General features: G+C 41.9%; 1 protein-coding gene across 4 annotated transcripts; it reads left to right on the forward strand.

The window, feature by feature from the left end:
• The first annotated feature begins 143 nt into the window (after positions 1-143).
• Positions 144-15,536, forward strand: DERL2 (derlin 2). 4 transcript variants are annotated; one of them, XM_007521256.3, is made up of 7 exons: positions 144-300; positions 2,103-2,168; positions 4,856-4,929; positions 6,138-6,231; positions 7,454-7,649; positions 7,886-7,976; positions 15,019-15,536. In XM_007521256.3, the coding sequence occupies exons 1-7, from the start codon at positions 208-210 to the stop codon at positions 15,122-15,124; spliced, it is 720 nt and encodes a 239-aa protein (XP_007521318.1). In that variant the 5' UTR covers positions 144-207; the 3' UTR covers positions 15,125-15,536. The 4 variants fall into 4 exon arrangements, with proteins under 4 accessions (XP_007521318.1, XP_060060191.1, XP_016043367.1 ...); XM_016187881.2 differs by having other exon boundaries at positions 172-300; positions 2,106-2,168; XM_060204207.1 differs by lacking the exon at positions 2,103-2,168 and having other exon boundaries at positions 172-300.
• The last annotated feature ends 6,603 nt before the right edge of the window (positions 15,537-22,139 follow it).

The raw sequence follows: 22,139 nt of genomic DNA on the forward strand, positions 1-22,139 counted from the left end.
AGGGGAGGAAGGCGGGGACTACTGGGATACGCAACTCGTGATTGGACGACGTGTTTTCCTCGGTGCGCCAGCGATTGGTGGCTCGCCGAGTTCCCGGCGTTGATTGGCTAGCGGTGGGGAGCTTAAGCTCAGCTTTGGCCCGCCCCTCCAGTGGGGTTGACTGGCGGAAGGGGAAGTGAGGTGGGGAGGTCGGCGGCGGTGGGGAAGATGGCGTACCAGAGCCTGCGGCTGGAATATCTGCAAATCCCACCGGTCAGCCGCGCCTACACAACCGCCTGCGTCCTCACTACCGCCGCTGTGGTGAGCACCTGCAACGCCAGTTCTCGTTATGTGAAGTGGATATGACTGGGTCTTCGAGAAATGGATCTGGGCCTCGGGGAAGCCTAGAAGGGGTTGGTCTCGGGGGTGGGTGGGCGCGGACAGGGCTCACCCTGGACGTCAGGGAGACCCCGAGAGCGGATATCCAGTGACTCCAGCGAGGGGAGTTCTGCTCCACGAGGGCTGGAGGGTCTGAAATGTAGGTTAGTTGCTGAGACGTGAAGGCCAGACCTTGGTAGCAAGTCAGAGCTTCTGTGCCGCCCACCCAGGGAACGATATCCCGAGTGGCAGCTTGGTGACGAGAGTGGCAGCTTGGTGACGAGGGGATTAAAGACCCCTTGGTAGAGAAACCGAGATGGCAAAAACAGACAGCTGGGTGGCAGGGTGGTGGTGCACCTGTTTGAGTGCACATGTTACAAGGTGCAAGAACTCCGCTTCAAGCCCCCTGTCCTGCCACCCGCCGGAGGCTTCAGGAGTGGGAAACAATGTCGCAGGTGTCTTTCTTCTACCCCCTCCCCAATTTTTCTCTGTCTATCCGAAATGAGAAAATAATTTTTTAATGTTTATTTTTAATTAAAAAGAAATAGCTGGCAGTTGTCTAGAGGGGAAAGCTTCGAAGAGCGTCTGGATATAGAAGGTGGTTAAGAACATACAGCACGAAAGGTGGCAGAGTGTTAAGTCCCCCTTCTTTAAAGTGAGTCGTGTGCGGAAGGTAGATAGCATAATGGCTATGCAAACATCCTCATGAGTGAGGCTCCAAAGTCCCAGGTTCAATCCCTGCACCACGATAAGCTAGAGCTGAACAGTGCTCTAGTAAAAAAGAGAGACAGACTAAACAAGGGAGTTATATTGGTTCACACAGCTATTTGAGGTGGTGCTGCTGTAGTGCGTAGAGTTGTATTTAATGTATCACCACATACCTCCCAAGATACCACCACCTACCTCCCGTGCTTTCATGGGAGCCTTCACTATTGCAACATAAATTTCTATTTGTGTTGTGTATTGGCGATGCAGAGAATTGTACCAGTTCTTTTTTTTATTATTATTATATCTTTTTATTTAAGAAAGGATTAATTAACAAAACCATAGGGTAGGAGGGGTACAACTCCACACAATTCCCACCGCCCAATCTCCATATCCCACCCCCTCCCCCGATAGCTTTCCCATTCTCTAGCCCTCTGGGAGCATGGACCCAGGGTCATTGTGGGTTGCAGAAGGTAGAAGGTCTGGCTTCTGTAATTGCTTCCCCGCTGAACATGGGCGTTGATTGGTCGGTCCATACTCCCAGTCTGCCTCTCTCTTTCCCTAGTGGAAAAGAGGGTGGGAACCAGTTCTTTTTTAAAAAAACTTTTTTTTTAATTTATTCCCTTTTGTTGCCCTTGTTTTTTGTTGTAGTTGTTATTGTTGTCGTTGTTGGATAGGACAGAGAAATGGAGAGAGGAGGGGAAGACAGAGGGGGGGGGAAGAAAGACAGACACCTGTAGACCTGCTTCACTGCCTGTGAAGCGACTGCCCTGCAGGCGGGGAGCCGGGGGCTCCAACAGGGATCCTTATGCTGATCCTTGCGCTTAGCGCCACCTGCGCTTAACCCGCTGCGCTAACGCCCGACTCCCTGAGAATTGTACCAGTTCTAAAGAATTCTCTCCCTCCAGCCTAAACGAAAAAAGACTTTTTTTTTAAATTTAAGTAACTGAAACTGTAAATTGCTAGGCATACTAAACTGTTGTTATAGATGCTGTAAATGTTTCTTAACTGATGGCTTTAAGAACTTCTTTCTATTTCAGCAGTTGGAATTGATCACACCTTTTCAGCTATACTTCAACCCTGAATTAATATTTAAACACTTTCAAGTAAGTGGTCTGTCACATAAATGCTTCAGTTTTGTAACTTGTTTTTCTTTTTAGTAGCAAATTCTGCCTTCTCAAAAAAGGATGGGGGGCGGGGCGGGGCGCTGGGTGATGGCTCTTCCAGAAGAGTGCACATGTTACAGTGTGCAAAGACCTGAGCTCAAGCTTCCAGTCCCTACCTATGGGGGGTATTAGAGGTGAAGCAATTTTGTTTGTGTCTCAATTGTGGTTCCTTTCTATTTTTATGTCTCTTCTAAATAAATAAGTAAAAAATTGGGGGGATATTTTTTTCGAGGGGAGGAGGGCTGTGGAGCTTAATTTGCTCCAGGCCAGCCGACTTTTCAGATGGAAAATGCACGTGCATGTGTAGCAGTGATTTTACAGCTGGGTTGTGCTCAGAAGGATCACAAAGGATGGAAATTCAAATTCTGCGTTTTATTTTAGTTTCCTGCATGTTTTTGGCACGATATGTTCTTTTATTTTTGATTCGTGGGTTCAGAATTAATACGGCAGTTTGAGAGAAGATGACCAGCTGCTTACCAGGAAGAGTATCTCAGGATAACCTCTAATTTTACCCACCTGGGCACTTACATTTTACCAGCTTATCACCACCTTGGAATTAACTATCACGATCCAGTTCAGAAACTAGGTGCTCTTAGCACTTTTAAATGGATCCATTTTCCAGGGATCACATTATACTGACAGAAATCCAAAATATAGATATCTAAAACAGTGTGTTAGTGTATTAGATGATAGTGGAAGATAGTCCTTTCCTGGGACTAGAATGCCAACAAAGGTGTGTTTTCCTACGTCAGTGATTACGTGGGCTGGTAGAGAGGGACCCGAAAACCTGTCTCTACACATGTGGTACTTCTGTCTCATTTGTATTTCATTCATTTTTATACTAATAGTACTCCAACTTGCCCTTTAGACTTTTGTGTGGCCATCTCATATCCACCCTCCTTTGTGTCCCTAGAGTGTAAATACTTTTAAAAAACAATTTATTTATTGGGTAGAGACAGAAATTGAGAGGCAAGAGGAGATAGGGAGGAAAACAAACACCTGCAGACCCGCCCCACCACCTGTGAAGCTTTCCCCCTGCCGGTGGGACTAGGGACTTGAACCCAGGTCTTCACACATAACGTGTGCGCTCTACCAACAGTGCCACTCCCTACCCCCCTGTAAATACTTTTTTAGAGTACCTCTCACCTTGGACCTGTACTCAGATACATGCTTGTCCCACCATAAGGCTAAGGATTCTAAAATCCTGGGTGAGATTACTATATACGACTACACTGTTTCAAATTTAATTACTTTTTAAAAATATTTTTTATTTATTTTATTTTTGATAGAGATGCATACACACAGAGAGAAAAGGAGAAATACCAGAGCACTGCTTAGCTCTGGTTTATGGTGTTGCACAGGGGACTGAACCTGGGACTTTGGAGCCTCAGGCATGAGAGTCTATTTGCATAACCATTATGCTGTCTCCCCTGCCCATTTAATTACTTCTTAAGCATTTAGTGATGTGCTGCCCTAGAGATAGCACAGTCACTAAGGTCTTGGTCTCTCAAGTATGAGGTATTGAGTTTGATCTCTTGTGTCACAAATGCCACAGTAATACTCTGGTTCTCTCTCCTCTCCTTCCTTTTTTCTCCTCCCAGACCCCCAGCCCCAATTAATAAGTAAATTCTTTTCTTAAGAATCTAATGGTGCCTTGGGACAACAATTTCCACAGGAGGAGGATGGGCACACTGAGCACTAGTGGTGGAAATAGTGTGGAATCATATCCCTTATCTTAAGATTTTGTAAATCACTAAAAAAGAAAAATTTATTATTATTATTGTAAGAATTTAATGGTGTATGGAGCAGTCCTATTAATTTGTTTGACTTGATTTTGCCTGAGTTTAGAAATTCTGGGTCTGAGTTCAGTCACCAGCCACTATAAGCTTAGTGTCTTTGGACAAGTCATTTTACTTAATTACTTTACAGACCCAAGATACTGCTGAGTTACATCTTCAGCTCCTCGGGGCAATCTGTTTCCCTGCTTTTACCAAAGCACTGCTCAGCTTTTGCTTACGGTAGTGCCTCAGGCATGAAAGCTTTTTGCATAACCATTATGCTGTCTCTACAGCCCAAAGCAATATTCTTTGAAGAGTCTATTTGCTATCTCTGAATAGGAACCATAGTATCAACCTGCTATCTCACAAGATTATTAAAACCATATGAAATAATTGACTATTAAAATAGTTTACAATGTTAAATACTGTACAAATGTGAGTAATCATTTTGACAGAGGCATGAATGGGCTGGGAAGAGAAGGAACAGCATGTCAGTTTTCAACACTGAAACTAGTGTCTTTATACTTATCAAGTAGACTTTAATTATTAGAGTATTAGGCCTTATAGAGGGGTGATTATTTGTTCAGAATTTGAATGATCGATACCTTAGCATTACTCCGGATGTTACTTACTGTTTAATAAACATTTATTTCTTGACAAGTTTAAGTCAGATCCTTGGAGTTTCCCCTATGGTGTCTCCAGATTATTCATTCAGTATGACATGGCATACATGGAAGTACGGTTTTCTGCAAAACTAAGCTAGTCTTTCCTTCACTCTACAGCCATAGTTTGGCTGACCACATGTTGTGGATTTCAGTTAATCTATTTTCTTCTGATTCTTTTTTACAGATATGGAGGCTGATAACCAATTTCTTGTTTTTTGGTCCAGTTGGATTCAATTTTTTATTTAACATGATTTTTTTGTATCCTTTATTCAAGGGCTAGCATAAAAAACTTAAAATGCAATATTAGGGCTGAGGAGATAGCATAGTGATTACACAAAAGGCTTTGATGCCTGAGACTCCCAGGTCTCATCTTCACATCTGTACCACCATAAGCCAGAGCTGAGCAGTGGGGGGGGGTGGGGGGGGTGGCGGAGTGAGAAGGAAAAAAGAAAGAAATACAGTATTTAATTAACACTATAAATCCTGTTGTTTCTGGCTGCCCTCTTATTTGTAACTTTTGGGTACTGGCTCCCTGGTAGCCAGAGTCAGGTAGTAATGTTATGATGTGTTTTGGTGGTTCTTGTTCAACTGGAAGGAACATTTCTGTTCTTAATTCACTTGTAAACCTCATTGCAGTAAAAAGGGATTTAATTGAGGCATATGTACTTAACACAGTAAACACAAGCTGAATACAATGCTATTTAATAGTTTGGGTACAGGTTTGGGAGTGGAGCGCTTGAGATCTTGGGTCTGGTTACTGATTCTGCTGCCTGAAACAGTGCCACAGGCTGCTGGGCTTGCTAATCTCTGGTTTAATGAAAGAGGAGGGATTGGTTCAAGTCAGATGGGAATTAGGTCCCCTGAGCTGGGCACACCTCCTCCTCTGTTCCCACCTCCTGGATTATGAAAGGAACTAATAGCTTGGCTCGTGTGCAGTAAACGGAGAACTTCACAGGGCTGACAGGATTGCTCTTTTCCTGGGTCTCCTGTATGACACATCAGGTGGTAAGTTTCCAATAATTAAAAAAAAAAAGTCATCATAATGTATCTTTATTGACTGAGGTATAAACATGTTTAATTTGCCTGGCCTGAAAAAGTGAATTACCATATAAGGGTTTTTTTGATGGGAGATTTCTTTCAATTCAGATTGGGGGGGGTGATTTTTTTTTTTTTTATGACCATGGGAACATAGGAAAGATGGTACAAATTTTGAAAGGTCTAGATGACTGAAGGTATGTTGCAGTATTGGATTTAGTTCCCCACTAGGTACTGTTTCTGTAATCTATGGAACTGGTCTTCACCTTCTGTGAAGGGAAGTAAATGTAGACCGATCATAAACATTCTTACAGAAGTGAAAGCCTGACTACTTCCAAATAAAGTGGAGTCCAAAGTATACTTAAGTAATACATTAAATCTTACTTTCTTCATATTTATGTGCTTCACATTTTCTTAACTTGGAACTTAAGATATCGTTACTGTCGAATGCTAGAAGAAGGCTCTTTCCGAGGTCGGACAGCAGACTTTGTATTTATGTTCCTTTTTGGTGGATTCTTAATGACCGTATCCTTCAACAACTAGAACACATGCAGGAAAATGTTTTGCATCTGTCTTCCACAATTCACTAGATGCAGGGCTGAGGAGGTAGCATAATGGTTATGCAGAAGACTTTTCATGCTTGAAGCTCTAAAATTCCAGGTTCCATCTCTGTACCACTGTAAGCCAGAGCAGAGTAGTGTTCTGTTTAAATTAAGAAAAGAAAAAAAAAGTTGTGCACACTCTGGGAGGTGGCACAGTGAATCAAGTATTAGATACTCAAATCATGTGTTCCCAAGTTAGTATAGTGGTGCTCTGGTTCTTTTTCTTTGTTTGCTGATTAATGAGTAAATCAATCTTTAAAAATAAATACAAGTAACACTGCAAGGTTTTAGCTTCAGAGTACGACTGTTTATTTTACAGCACATTTTGACTACTTTGTAAGCCTAGAGTTTGGACAGGATGCTTTTGACAGAAAAGGAAATTTTAATCCCAGTGGGTTACTGTTAAGCATCTTATATATTAATAGTGTATTTTGCTTTTAAACTAAGTTGACCAGATACTTACTTGGTCACTGTCATCTATAAACAGCCTTGAATGTAATCTTGTCTGACAAGATGATTTTGTTCCAGCTGACTTTATTTACCTCTGTAGAGGTGCTTATGGTAAGTAATCATTAAGGTAATGATTGATTGGGAAATTAACACCTTTTCCAAAAAAGGCAAGGACTTTATGAAAGCACGATATTAATTTTAAATAATAGGATCTGTACAGTTCGGCCTAAACAGTTTTTAACCTAGTCTGGATAATTATTTGGCCACTGCTCAACTTTCCTGATTCAGATTTTCTTTAGAACACAACCTTGGGAGTCGGGCTGTAGCGCAGCGGGTTAAGCGCAGGTGGCACAAAGCCCAAGGACCGGCATAAGGATCCCGGTTCGAACCCCAGCTCCCCACCTGCAGGGGAGTCACTTCACAGGCGGTGAAGCAGGTCTGCAGGTGTCTGTCTTTCTCTCCCCCTCTCTGTCTTCCCCTCCTCTCTCCATTTCTCTCTGTCCTATCCAACAATGACAACAACAACAATAACTACAACAATAAAACAACAAGGGCAACAAAAGGGAATAAATAAATAAAATAAAATAAAATTTTAAAAAATTAAAAAAAAAAAAAGAACACAACCTTTAGTTGCATTGCTTAGTCTTGCCTATTGCACTTTCAATGTCAATGTTTTCCTTAACACTGTCTGCTAGCTTTTTGGTTTGTTCGTGAGCTTAGTTTTCTTGGGCCAGGCCTTTACAATAATGCTTGTCTATGTCTGGAGCCGAAGGAATCCCTATGTCCGCATGAACTTCTTCGGCCTTCTCAACTTCCAGGCCCCCTTTCTGCCTTGGGTGCTCATGGGCTTTTCCTTGTTGTTGGGAAATTCAATCATTGTGGATCTCTTAGGTAAGAATCTTAACAGTATTTTTTCTACTATCTTACTTATGAACATATTTGTCACTGTTCATGTTTATTTTGTCTGCCTTTCGTATAACTATTATAAGATTGACACTGAAAGATTGTTATAAATTTTCTGAGTTATACTGATATTTACCCTACATATAGGGAAATTATGTTGATAGATCCACTTGTAACAGAAATCTTAATCCTCTCCCTCATCAGTTATTTTTGGTTACCTCTAGGAATTGCAGTTGGACACATATATTTTTTCTTGGAAGATGTATTTCCCAATCAGCCTGGTGGAATAAGAATTCTGAAAACGCCATCTATTTTGTGAGTACTTAATATGCAGTTAAGCATTCCTTGTGAACAAACTGGAATAGGGCCCATGATCTATATTTTCTTGAGGCTTCCACAGCCCCTGGCACACGTAGTTCAGGTCAGTAAATATTTGCAGATTGAGCAGTCTGGCCGCAGTTGAAGAGTGATGAGTATTGGGTAGGATTAATTAGGAGCTTATTGTACCAGAGTTGTGCAGCAGTGACATTAATAGGGTGTCATCGGGGTTACTTGCTAGTTGTCCCAGATGACCACTAGCACATCCTGTCCTAGGGAGGAGACTGCTGGCTTCATGACAGCTGCTGAATTTGGGAAAATAGGCAAAACCAGCTAGTGCTAAGTGGAGAGTTATCTTTCTTTTTTAATTATTTGTGGTTTTGTTTGTTTGTTTTTACCAGAGACTACTCACCTCTGGCTTATGGTGGTACTGTGGATTAAACTTGCATTTCAAGAGTCCTAGGCCTGAAATCCTGTTGCTTAAACTGCTCTCTGACCGTGTTTATTATTTTTTTTTCCCTTTGATATGCAGGCCAGGAAATGAATTCAGGACCTGGGGCCTGCCTGATACTGCTCACTGACACCAGGCCCATTTTTTTTTTTTTGTATTTATTTATTCCCTTTTGTTGCCCTTGTTTTTTATTGTTGAATTTTTTGTTTTTTAAAGAAAAAAGAGTAGAAGAGACTGGGGTAGATAGCATAATGGATATGCAAAGAGACCTCATACCTGAGGCTCTAAAGTCTGAGGTTCAATTCCCTGAACCACCATAAGCCAGAGCTGATCAGTGCTCTGGTTAAAGAAAAAAGAAGGAAAAAAAAAAAAAAGAGTAGAAGGACTTCAGTACTGCTCTTATCATCCATGGAATCCCCATTCCAGTGCCTTCTGATGCTTATATGGGCAGTTCATGTGGTATGATTTGTGCTCTGCTGGGTAAACTATCCCAACTGCTCTGAAAAGTTGTGTTTTTTTTTTCCATATATATATATATGAAACATTGACAAAAACCATAGGATGAGAGGGGTACAACTTCGCACAATTCCCTCCACCAGAACTCTGTATCCCATCCCCTCCCATGATAGCTTTCCTGTTCTTTATCCCTCTGGGAGTATGCACCCAAGGTCATTGTGGTATGCAGAAAATTGAAGGTCTGGCTTCTGTAATTGCTTCCCCACTGAACATGGGTGTTGATGGGTCAATTCATTCTCCCAGCCTGTCTCCTTCCCTAGTGGGGAAGCAGAACTCCAGGACACATTGGTGGGTTGTCTGTCTAGGGAAGTCTGGTCTCTGGAACTTGGTGGTTGAAAAGAGAGTTAACATACTTGTTGACCAATCGTGGGCCTAAGGGCTGGAATAGTGCAAATAAAGAGTTGGGTCGGGAGTTGGGCGGTGGTGCAGCGGGTTAAGCGCATGTGGCACAAAGCGCAAGGACCGGTGTAAGGATCCCGGTTCGAGCCCCTGGCTCCCCACCTGCAGGGGAGTCGCTTCACAGGCGGTGAAGCAGGTCTACAGGTGTCTGTCTTTCTCTCCCCCTCTTTGTCTTCCCCTCCTCTCTCCATTACTCTCTGTCCTATCCAACAATGACAACATCAATAACAATAATAACTAAAACAATAAAACAAGGGCGACAAAGGGGGATAAATAAATAAATTTTTTTTTTTAAAAAAGAGTTGGGTGGTCCTTCATTTTATAGATAGCTAGTAGGCATATTTAGTTATATTCCAAAGGGCCTGTGGCTATTCCAAAAAATTTTTTTCCTTTTCCTTTTTGCCCCTGAGCCTGAAATCTGATATGCCAGTGGATCCAAGTTATTGTCTGGGGAGATGATGTCATGGCTAGGAAAAGGACTAGAAAGCTGGGTCAGGGAAGAGAGTAGCTTCCTAATATGGGAAAGAGGTATAAGTATTGTTGACTGTAAACCCCATCAATTTGATTTGGTCTGGGGCCCATATTCAGCTTAGAAGCCTATCTGACCTCTGCATCCCTGTAGATCTGAGCTCACATTCTGTGGTCGTGTAGGAACATTCCATGTTGCCCCAGTATCGACCCATCTTCCTCAGGTGTAGCATAGATTATGTTGTCCAGCCTCCCTTCAGAGGATGGAACATTCTCTACCATTGTTGATCTGAGTTGAGGGCAAGATCCTATAGGGGCCCACAAAGGGGTCTATTTAGTTGTTCCTGATAGAAATGAGCAGTAACAATGGAGAGAGGGATTTATTCGAGTTCTAGGTCCATCAAGTCTGGGAATCTCAGGACTCCCCGATTAGGGCCCCAGCTGATGTTTTGTTTTTTAAGAGGACGCTATGCCCTTCTTACCCTACTCAGGTTCCTGTGCTGTAACGTGAGTGCTTAACCAGGTGTGCCACCACCTGGCCCCACCCTGGTCAGGTTCTGACATCAAGTACAAAATTGTCTCCATGTCTACATCCCTGGTTGAATTTCTGACTCCCTAATCTAGGCTGTTCTCCCCACTTCATCCTGCTCTAGACCCCCATGGATCCATTGCCTGTAGGTACATCTACTTTTTGCTGTTCCCCCTAATGCTTAGGAAGTATAAGAGCTTTTGTTTTTAATGTTTTAGCTGTCTTTTTAAAAAAAATTTTATTTATTCCCTTTTGTTGCCCTTGTTTTATTGTTGTAGTTATTGTTGTTATTGATGTTGTTGTTGGATAGAATAGAGAGAAATGGAGAGAGATGGGGAAGATGGGGAGAGAAAGACACCTGTAAAACCTGCTTCACTGCTTGTGAAGCGACTCCCCTGCAGGTGAGAGCTGAGGCTCGAACCGGGATCCTTACAGTGGTCCTTGGGGTTTGCACCACATGCACTTACCCGCTGCGCTACCACCCAACTCCCTGATTTATCTGTCTTAATATAATCCATACACATCTTTTGATTTAAAAAAAGGATCATCTGGGGGTAGGGAATATAGAGACACTATATCTAGGTTCTGAGAGCTTAGCTGAAGGGTTGACATTCCACGCCTGACGTCTCTGGACACAGTCCAAAGTGAAACATGCCGAGATGGTACTGGTTACATTGATTAGGTTGGGATCAGCAGATGCAGTATCAGTTGGTATGAATAGAGAGAAGCATGCAGGAAAGTGAGCCCCACCCTAAAGGTTCCAGGACTGGGAAAAATATGGGCATTATAGAGAAGGGAAGGTTCCTGGTGTACTAGGGTTTAGGAAGGCAATAGAGGGGGTCAGACAGTAGCGTAATGGGTTAAGCATACATGTCACAAAGTTAGGATCCCAGTTTGAGCTCCCAACTCCCCACCTGCAGGGGAGTCGCTTCACAGGCAGTGAAGCAGGTCTGCAGGTGTCTGTCTTTCTCTCCCCCTCTCTTTCTTCCCCTCTTCTCTCCACTTCTCTGTCCTATCCAACAATGACAACATCAGTAACAACAGCAATAATAACTACAACAATAAAACAAGGGCAACAAAAGGGAACAAGAAACCTAAAAAAAAAAAAAGGCAATAGATAGTTATTGCTGTAACCAGATTATTTGGCAATTGGGTTAATTTTGAAAATCCCATTGTTAGGATTTGCTGTAGCATATAGACCTCACCATAATTTATGTCGTATTATGCTATTTACATATAGCTATATCTTTAACACCACCAGTTTCTATTCTTTTCTATCTTCTTTCTGGTCTAAGCTTTTAGGAGATTTAATATTTCAAAGAACCAGTCATTATTAGAAATGTATTAACAATTTGAGTCCACTGTTAAAATTCAATGTGATTACCAATTTGAAGTTTTAAGTGTTTAGACTGGAGGAACATATACTCAGTTCTGTGGTCTATGCATCAAAAGGTTTGAGATATTTGATCCATTTTCTCCTTGTGTTAATTAAGTAGTGGTTTATGAAACTATAATAGAAGTGCATATTAACACCACCCCCACCACCAAAAGTCTGTCCTTTCCCTCCCTTCCCCCCACCCCATGAAACTGAATATCCACTCTCACCCTCCACCCAGAGATTTTTACTTTGATGCCCTACTCCAAACTCAGATTCTGCTTTGAGTTTCCCTTTCTGTTCTTCTTTCTCACCTTCTGTTTGAGTGGGATCATCCCATACTCATCTTTGTCTTTCTGGCTTAGCTCACTTAACATAATTCCTTCTAGCTCTATCCACGATAGGTCAGAGAAGGTAGGTTCATTATTCTTAATAGCTGTGTAGTATTCCATTGTGTATATATACCACAGCTTTCTCAGCCATTCATCTGTTGTTGGGCACTTGGTTTGCTCCCAGGTTTTAGCTATTAGAAATTATGCTATGAACAGAGGGAAGAGGGGCCAGGTGATGACACACCTGGTTGAGCGCACACATTACAAATTGTGCTATGAACATAGGTGCACACATATCTTTTTGGATGAGTGTTATGCAGTCCTTAGGTTATATCCCTGAGAGAAATTACTGGGTCAGATGGTAGGTCTATTTCTGGCCTTGTGAGAGTTCTCCAGACCCCTCTCCACAGAATTTGGACCAATTTACATGCCCACCAGCAGTGTAGGAGAGTTTATCCCCACAACCTCTCCAGCATTTGCTGCTTCTGTCAATTTTGATTTATGACATTCTCCCAGGGTGGTGGTATCTCAGTGTTGTCTTTATTTGCATTTCTCTGACAATCAGTGACCTGGAGCAATTTTTCATGTCTCTTAGCCTTTTGAATCTCTTCTGTAGTGAATATTCTGTTCATATCCTCTGCACATTTTTGGATGAGGTCATTTGCTTTTTTGTTGCTAAGTTTGATGAGCTGGGTTCCCCTTTCTATGTGAGTTGAAGCGATATGGTATTATGGTGTCTAGTTTCCCTTAAACAGACCCCTGGGGAGAATCCCAGACCTTTCCTTCCCAGTCTGATTACTGATGAAAGTGAGAACTCTGTCATGAGCACAAAGTTGTTTTTTGCACCTGCAGGGCAGTCTGAGCCTGTTCACCAGGATCACTGTGGCAGCGGGGAGACCTTATGAGTTTGGTTGACTTACACAAGGGTACAATGTTCAGTTTCTTGGTTCCCCAGATGTGCCACCGCCACCCCCTCCCCACCCCACACCCCCAGGTTCACTAAAGAGCTGTGACTTTTAAACAGCAGTCCCAAGCTCCTTCTCTTTTCTTTTTCCTTTAAAAATTCATTATTATATAACTTGTGCTCATGGAGCTGGGTGGTGGCACCTGATTAAATGCTCACATTACAGTGCTCAAGGACCCAGGTTCAAGCCCCTGGTCCCCACATGCAGGGGAAAAGCTTTGCTAGTGGTGAAGCAGTGCTGCAGGTGTCTCTCTGTATCTCTCCCTCTCTGTCTCCCCCTACCCTCTTGATTTCTGGCTGTTTATCCAATAAAGATGATAAAGTTAAATAAATCATGCTCATTGTAGAAAAATTGGAAATATATAATACAACCATTTAAAAGATCCTAAGTTGAGTTTATTCATTATTTTGCTTAAATATAACTGCTTTTAACCCTGAGCTCCTATATTTAAGCCACTCAGTCCCTGATACGTTCATGTGGCACCTGCCTGCAACACAGTGCTGTTTCGAGTGAGTCTTTGGCTCCATCCTCTCCTGCTCCCACTGTCCACATGCATTTGGACCAGTCTTCAGATAGTCATGCTCCTTTCTTTACCAGAAATCTCAACTGCTCTCTGATGAAGTTTGCTGGGATGTTTTATTGTAATATTAATGTTCTGGGGGAGAGCCACCACCATCAAGCAGAGCTGAACAATGCTCTTTTCTTACCACCCCCTTCCTTCTCCCCCCACCCCAAAATACAGAATTGTGCAGTGGTACACATTCTATAATGAGCAGAGACCAGGGTTCAGGTGCCTGGTCTCCACCTGAAGGGGAAAGTTTCACAAGCATTGAAACAATGCTGGAATTGTCTCTCTGTCTTCCCTTTCCCTCTCAATTTCTGTCTATTCAAGGCAAGAAAAACACATGTATAAATACAGTCTTTTTAAACATTTTGTTTCTATCACCTCTGCCTGCCCATAGAATTCTCTTTAGGGCGCATATTTTTCTAGGTGAGCTATCTCCTGGCTAAGCACACACTGACATTTAATAACTCCCTTTCCCCTCTTCAACCTTGTATTATTCTATTGTGTTTCTAAGTTTGACTACATTATACTCTTAGCTCCTCCTGTAAATGGAGCCATAGTATTTGTCCTTTTATGTTCAGTTTACAGTACATACTGTTTGCAAGGCATATCTGTATTGAAATATGTCGGGAAAAATTTAAGGCTGAATCATCCATTATATGTGCACACCATTTTGTTCATTCATCTACCAGTGGATTATGGGTAGCATAGGGGGACACTCATGATAAATTAAGTGATGCCCAGGTTGCAAAACAGAAGTAGTATGATCTAATTTTTGTAAGATTACATGTCCAGGGGGCTGGGCAGAAGCGCAGCGGGTTAAGTGCATATGGCGCGCAGCACAAGGACCAGCGTAAGGATCCCAGTTTGAGCCCCCTGCTCCCCACCTGCAGCGAAGTCACTTCACAGGCAGTGAAGCAGGTCTGCAGGTGTCTATCTTTCTCTCCCCCTCTGTCTTCCCCTCCTCTCTCCATTTCTCTCTGTCCTATCTAACAACAACGACAGCAATAACAGCAACAATAATAACAACAGCAACGATAAACAGGGAAAAAATAGCCTCCAGGAGCAGTGGATTCGTATTGCAGGCACTGAGCCCCAGCAGTAACCCTGGAGGCAAAAAAAGATTACATGTACAAAGCTTCTGGAAGAATAATGAAAATATAGCAGTCTAGGGAATTTAGATATCTTGTCCATATATTTACTATTTTCTCTACAATTAACATTTACTGCTATTGTACTAGAGATTAGTAAAATGGTAAAAATTAATGTAATTATTGGATGATTATTAGTACCCTTCGAAGTGTGGTAATTACTTCACTAATAGGCAAATGTAGTACTTATCTACTGGTGGAAACCCTTGGGGATCTTTGCTAATACTACAATGTTTAAGATTCAAGATGCTTCTGAGGTTAAATTATATCTGTTGCCTATTTTTTTAGGAAAGCTATTTTTGATACACCAGATGAGGATCCAAATTACAATCCACTACCTGAAGAGCGGCCAGGGGGCTTTGCCTGGGGTGAGGGCCAGCGCCTCGGTGGTTAAAGCAGCAGTGCCAATTATAAGACCCAGCTGGCGAGGACTCAGTGACACGCCCATTGGGATTCTTTTATTCTTTGCATTGCAAGAGTGTGGACACTTTTGACAGCTTGACCAATTTTTAACTCCAGAAGCACTTTATAAAATGGTACACTGATTAATCCAGAAGACATTTCCAGCAGTTTGCCAGTGGTTCCTCACTACACTGGTACTGAAAGTGTAATCTCTTGGAGCCAAACACAAAACAAAAACAAGAGAGACAAATCCCCTGCTGCCTCTAATGAACGAGGACGGATGTTACTTGAGTTCTGCGGTGTACAGCAGAGCTTCTCCTCCTCTATGGTAGATGAGGCCACGGTGTAAATGGAATTTCCAGAGAGGACAAAATAAAACTGAATTCCATCTCACTCAAACTGAATCAAAGCTTTTGTGTGTGATCTTTTAAACTAGGGTAACATGTTCTGGCTCTCCTGCCTAGGTCTGAGCTCAATAGTTGACATGCCTGCTCTTCCTATGTCTTTACCATCTCAACTGGATTTCAAGATTGGAAGCATGGCTGTATACACCTTTCGCCAGTGCAGAATGCCAGCTCCAACATGAACACTTGTTTCTATTATCCAGATAGTTTGTTCTTCATCTGGGTTTTTGCAAAACTTGGAGAAAGGAAAATGAGTAGTTCTTTCAGCAGCTGAATTAGCTGTAGGGTATAAATGAGAAGCCATAAATGAGAAGCTAACTGGGCACCTCATTTACTCTCCACATTTCTCTAGTAATAGCCAGGGAGAGCCAGCCGGAGGTGGGGGGTAGTACCAGAGTTTACGCAACAGTTTCACACATGAACTTATAGAGATCCCCCACACCAGTAAGCTAAAGCAGAGCAATGCTCTGGTTAAAGAAACAGCCAGGGGAAAAATAGGTAATGACTACATTTTGGTAAGATAGCAGTAACATTTTTAGACTTCTAGGGAAAAAAAAAATGTTGGAATATTGACTTTGGTGCTAGATAAGCGAGTACCAGTTAGGCAAGGATACGGTTTACCTGGGTCTTTGACTATAAAATGTCACTCCATGAGAAGTGAAGCAGTCAGGTAGAAATTAAGACAAGGTCCACGGAAGTAGATACTTAATGTCTATGGTTCAATAAAACTTATAAATACTAACTTCTTGGGCCTCAGCAGGTTTGTTTTCTCTCTGCTTAAGTAGCTAGAGAGCCCAGAAGAATCTTCAAGAGATTATTTCAAATAGTTATCGTAACCATGTAGGCATGGGGCTGTTTGCCAAGTAGTCCCAGCTTGGTTAAATAAGAGTGTGATATTTCCTCAGAAAAATTTTTTTAAAATAGGAGATTTATTAAGAATGTAGTATATAATAAACATCCTAAATGGAAACTTTCAGATTGTGAGGTAAAAAGTATTTTAATATCTTTAAGTGAATATGCATACTTAGTGAAATTAAATATCTTACATGTTGCTAGATATAGTAACTTGAGTATGATGGTTGCAACTGTATGAAAGTTGGATTAATGATCCTTTTTTTTTTTTTCCCAGAATGATTTAAAATATCTAAATGCTAATCTCAGAATGTATAATCCTTATGGGATTCTTAAATTCTGTCATGTCTTTGTTCAGGAAAGCTTTACTAGTAGATTTGATTACAAATGTTTTAATTGTTTGGGGGTTTTTCTGGTTTTATTTTCTCTACCTTAGATAACTTTGCTACCCAATTCATGGAATTTATGTGGTAAAACAATCCTCAAATCTATCCACTGATTATTCATTTAAGAATGTCTGTGCACATTAATGACCGGGGAAAGTAGAAACAGAATTTGAGTATATGACGTAACTGCAGTTACGGGATTTTGATTTCTCTGGTAGGAATTTCTAATAGCAGGATGCCATACAGTGTTGCTGCACTGTGTCCTGAGCAGTGGTCAGTTCAGTCACTGACCAAGATCCACGATCATCAGCCCTTGGGATACTTACACTTAGCCAGTCATAAGAAGCTGTCAATTCTTCCCCACTTCTCAATTAGATTCTTCCAGAACACCCTTCCTTTTCATAATGCCTAGCAACTGAAAAATGAGATCTAATATATAGAGCTTTGTGACCAATTTACCTGAAACCTAACACATTACTTAAAGGATTACTGGATTCTACCAGTGATACTGAAAAAGCACACTTTAGGCAGTTGCTTTGTTGTTATAATAGAAATTATAGATTAAGTTCATTTTTAAAAATGGACGTGCAAATTGCATCTCCTTAGGAGATAATGTTTTATATACATTTTGCTGTGTTTTGTTCACTATGGACTTCTATTTGTTTCTCTCTAACTTGTTCCTTTGCTGTGTCACTCTAGTATGTCCTAATATCTTCGTATCTCGTGTTTTCTCTCGATGCAGAGAGCACCCAAGTCCTAGATGTTGCTAATGAAAGATTCATTTTGTCTCTGGGACCTATGACAATTAGGAACTATTAAAGCTATCAACATGATAAGTAAGGACCTTCCTAGAATTCTTATCTTTCCTTTATAGCATTTTATGTCATGGATGTGTTTTCCTTTGGCAGGTGAGTAACATCTGTGTTAGTAGTCACGATGCTGTCACTGTTTGCATTGTTCTGTAGAATGACCCGTAAGTTCTGTGCATACTTTGTGAGTTTACATTAAAGTCATTTTACTCTGGTCAAGTTGCTTTCCTACTCAGAAATCCACAGTGACTTAAGTCTCCCAATTTGATAAAGATCATACTGCTTATCTTCCTCTGAACCTCGGTTTAACCAGGAACCTCAGTTTATTGGGTTGTCAGAAAAGTCATGACACATTTTTGCCTAGAAAAAAAACAGGACTTTCCTGACAATCCAGTAAGTCTTTTAGTCCGTCAATACCTGGTCCTGTTCTGGTTGCCCTAGAACTCTTGATTCTAAGTCCCATCTGTTTTTTCATTTGAATCCATAAAGCTTCAATTCTGTATGACATATCCTTACACCAAATTCTTTACTGTCTTGTACTGTTCCCAGCTGATACATGTATATTAGTTTTGTCTCTCTAATGAGAATGTAAGCTCCTTTAAAGGGCAGGGACCATGTCTTAACATTTTTATATCCACCACAGTGCCTAGCACAGTGCTTGGCACATGGATGCTGAATAAATACTTTGTCTTTTAATCAGCAAACTATTATCTGGCATTTTTAATTATAGAGGGATTGATGTGTGCATGCAAGCTTGTGCCAAGTTATTGAGGCTCAAGATTGTCTTGAGTAGAATGGATCAATGGTCAAGGACTGGCTGTTGGTCAAACCAGCTGCCAATGACCAATAGCTGGTGTGACTTTAAAAAAAAAAAAAGTGGTGGTCCAGGAGGTGGCGCAGTGATAAAGCTTTGGACTCTCAAGCCTAAGGTCCTGAGTTCGATCCCTGGCAGCACAAGTGCCTGAGTGATGTCTGGTCCTTTCTCTGTCGTCCTATCTTTCTCATTAATAATAAATGAAACCTTTTTTTTAAAAAAAAAAAACTTTTTAAAAATTAAAAATCTGTAGGCCATTCTGACTAGTTAAGAATGAAGTATGTCTGGGAGTCAGGTGGTAGCGCATCAGGTTAAGTGCATGTGTGAAGCACAAAGACTGGCGGAAGGATACAGACTCAAACCCCCGGCTCCTTACCTGCAGAGAGTCGCTTATGAAGCAGATCTGCAGGTGTCTTTCTCTCCCCTTCTGTCGTCCCGTCCCCTCTCCGTTTCTCTCTGTTCTATCTAACAACAGCGACATCAATAATAATAATAAAAGAGAAAATAAATTTAAAAAATGAAGTGTGTATGCCAATTCACCCTTTTGAAGGAAAGATTCATTTCAGATGACTGATACGGGGAGTGTAATACCGCCTAGTGACTAAGTTGTGTTTTTTTCCTTCCAATTTTTTCACTTAGCTTTGAAACTGCTGATTAGCTGGATCCATAGACTGAATGAGTAACCTATACATGTGATTCATTTTGCCTGCACTATTTTTTTTAACATTTAATGATGAGAAAGAGCTATTTTGAACCAATGTTTAAAATTAACAGACTTCACATGAAAAATGTCCTTTTAGCTTTTCTTTAGAGTATTAAAGAGGAGGGCCAGGTGGTGGTGCACCTAGTTAAGTGCACACATTACTGTGTGCAAGGACCCAGGTTCAAGCCCCTGTTCCCCTCCTGCAGGGAGAAGCTTCACAAGGGATGAAGCAAGGCTGCAGGTGTCTCTGTATCCCCTTTTCAATTTATCTCTCTCTAACCATAGATAAGATAAAAAGGAAGACCTGGGTGGTCCAGGATGTGGTGCATTGGATAAAGCACTGGACTCTCAAGTGTTAGGTCCTGAGTTCAATCCTTGGCAGTAATGTACCAGAGTGATGTCTTGTTCTTTCTCCCTATCTTCTTCATGAATAAATTATTTAAAAAAAAAAAAAGACTCAGGCGGTAGCTAAGCGGGTAAAGTGCAGGTGGCGCAAAGCGCAAGGACTGACGTAAGAATTCTGGTTTGAGCCCCCGGCTCCTCCACCTGTAGGGGAGTCGCTTCACAGGCGGTGAAGCAGGTCTGCAGGTGTTTATCTCCCCCCCCTCCATTTCTCGCTGTCCTATCCAACAACAGTGACATCAATAACAACAACAACAAGGGCAACAAAAGGGAATAAATAATAAAAAGGAAGGCCTGGCAATACTAGACCTTCATGGCAGCTACTATGCCTAGAGGTAACTAGTAGCTGAGTCAAAAGATATGGGCATGTACTCTTATCAAGAGATTGTTTTGGGGGGCTAGGTGGTGGTGCACCTGGTTAAGTGCTTCTATTACAGTGCACAAGGACCCAGGTTCAAGTCCCTGGTCCCCACCTGCAGGGGGAAAGCTTCACAAATGATGAAGCAGAGCTGCAGGTATCTTTCTGTCTCTCTTCCTCTCTATTTCCACTTCCCCTCTCAATTTCTCTCTGTCTCTTATCTATCCAATAATAAATTTAAAAAAGATTTTTAAAAAACAAAAAAGATTGTTTTGTTTAATTATATCGTCTGCTTGGACTCTGTAATCATTCGGAGCACATCACCCTCATTGGGCGACTCTGGAAGACCCTGGGGAAAAGAACTGAGGTCCGCCTTATAGGTACTAAGGGGCCATACTCTGAGTGTTAGCATTTAGTTATCGGGCTGGGGAGAGATGGCATCATGATAATGCAAAAGACGCTCATGCCTGAGGCCCTGCCCCGAGTCCGTCCCCAGTACCACCGTAAGGCAGACCTGAGTATTGCTGTGCTCTCTCTGCTTTTCTCTATCATTAAAACAAACGTGCATTTTTTAATATTCATTTTTTATTCCCTTTTGTTCTTGTTTTATTGTAGTTGTTATTGATGTCGTTGTTGGATAGGACACAGAAATAGAGAGAGGAGGGGAAGACGGGGAGAGAAAGACACCTGCAGACCTGCTTCACCGCCTGTGAAGCGACTCCCTGCAGGGAGTGAGCAGGGGTCTCGAACCCGGGTCCTTGCGCCGGTCCTTGCACTTCATGCCATGTGCGCTTAACCTGCTGCACTACCGCCCGGCCCCCAACAAACATAATTTTTACAGAGACATCTAGTCCAGGGCCAGACGGCAGTGCACTTGGTTAAGCGCTCACATTCAGTGCTCAAGAACCTGGGTTCAAGCCCCTGGTCCCCACCTGCATGGGAAAAACTTCACAAGGGGTGTAGCTGGGCTGCAGGTTTCTGTTTCAACCCCCCCCTTTAAATTTTATTTGTTTATTTTTGCACCCAGGATTACTGCTGGGGCTTGGTGCCTGCACTATGAATCCACTTCTGGGTCCATTTTTCCCATTTCATTGCCCTTGTTATGGTTGTTATTGTTATTGTTGACAATTATACCTATAGTTGTTGTTGGATAGGACAGAGATATCGAGAGAGATGAGGAAGACATGGAGAAAGACAGACATCTGCAGACCTGCTTCGCTTGCGAAGTGACCCCCTGCAGGTGGGGAGCAGGGGCTTGAACCAGGATCCTTTCACGGGTCCTTGCGCTTTGCTCCATGTGCACTTAACCGGCTGTGCTACTGCCCAGCCCCCTCTCTCCCTTTCTATCTTCCCCCTCCCCTCTCAGTTTCTCTCTATTTTATCCAATAAATAAATAACTTTAAAAAAATTAGTCATTGGTATGGTCTGGGTGTCTTTCTAAAATTCATATATTAAATTGTACTGCCTGGTGTTTTAGGAATTAGGAACTCTGCAGCCTTTGGAAGGCGCAACATCTGAGAGATGGTTAAATCAAGAGGGTGAGACCTTCATGAGTTAATCTCCAAAGAGATCCACAGCACTGTCGGTTATGAAAGGGTTCAACACGAGCATCTACAAACCAGGAAGAGAGCCCTACAAGAACACAAGACATGCTGGCTCCTTGTCTTTGAACTTTATCAACCTCCGAAATTCTGAACTACTAAGTTTTGGGGATTTTTTTTTTCTTTTCTGTTTTTGTTATCCAGGCTTTAAAACACTCTGGACTGACTTTTTCATAAGAGACAGAAGAGAGGGAAAGGTATTACAGCACCAAAACTTCCCCAAATATAGTGAGCCTGAACTTAAACCTGGGCCATGCATATCAATGTAGACACCCTCCCAGATGAACTATCTTCTCAATCCAATATACATTTTTTAAAAAAATTTATTTTAACCAGAGCACTGTTCAGCTCTGGTTTATGGTGGTGCGGGGGATTGAACCTGGGACTTTGGAGCCTCAGACATGAGAGTCTGTTTGCATAACCGTTATGCTATCTACCCTCTGCTCCAATATACATTTCTGTTTGTAAGCCACCCAGTCTATGGTATTTCATTATAGTAGCCCAAAACTACGATTGTTCTCTCTTAGTTTTTGCTTATCTTTCTAAACTAAAACTTAAGTTCAATAAGAGGCCAGATGATGGTACACCTGGTTAGGTGCACGCATTATAGTATTGACCTTAGTACTCTCATAAGCTGAATGTCTTCATCTATAAACTGACAATGGCCATATTTCCCAT

This window comes from Erinaceus europaeus, chromosome 12 (genome assembly GCF_950295315.1).
Source record: "Erinaceus europaeus chromosome 12, mEriEur2.1, whole genome shotgun sequence".
NCBI classification, from domain to species: domain Eukaryota; kingdom Metazoa; phylum Chordata; class Mammalia; order Eulipotyphla; family Erinaceidae; genus Erinaceus; species Erinaceus europaeus.

Bases quoted from the DNA above. Each gene is read 5' to 3' on its own strand.
- DERL2 (XM_007521256.3), top strand. From the start codon at position 208: ATGGCGTACCAGAGCCTGCGGCTGGAATATCTGCAAATCCCACCGGTC. The intron at 7,650-7,885 runs GTAAGAATCTTA...GGTTACCTCTAG, and splicing joins AATCATTGTGGATCTCTTAG to GAATTGCAGTTGGACACATA. The intron at 7,977-15,018 runs GTGAGTACTTAA...CTATTTTTTTAG, and splicing joins CTGAAAACGCCATCTATTTT to GAAAGCTATTTTTGATACAC.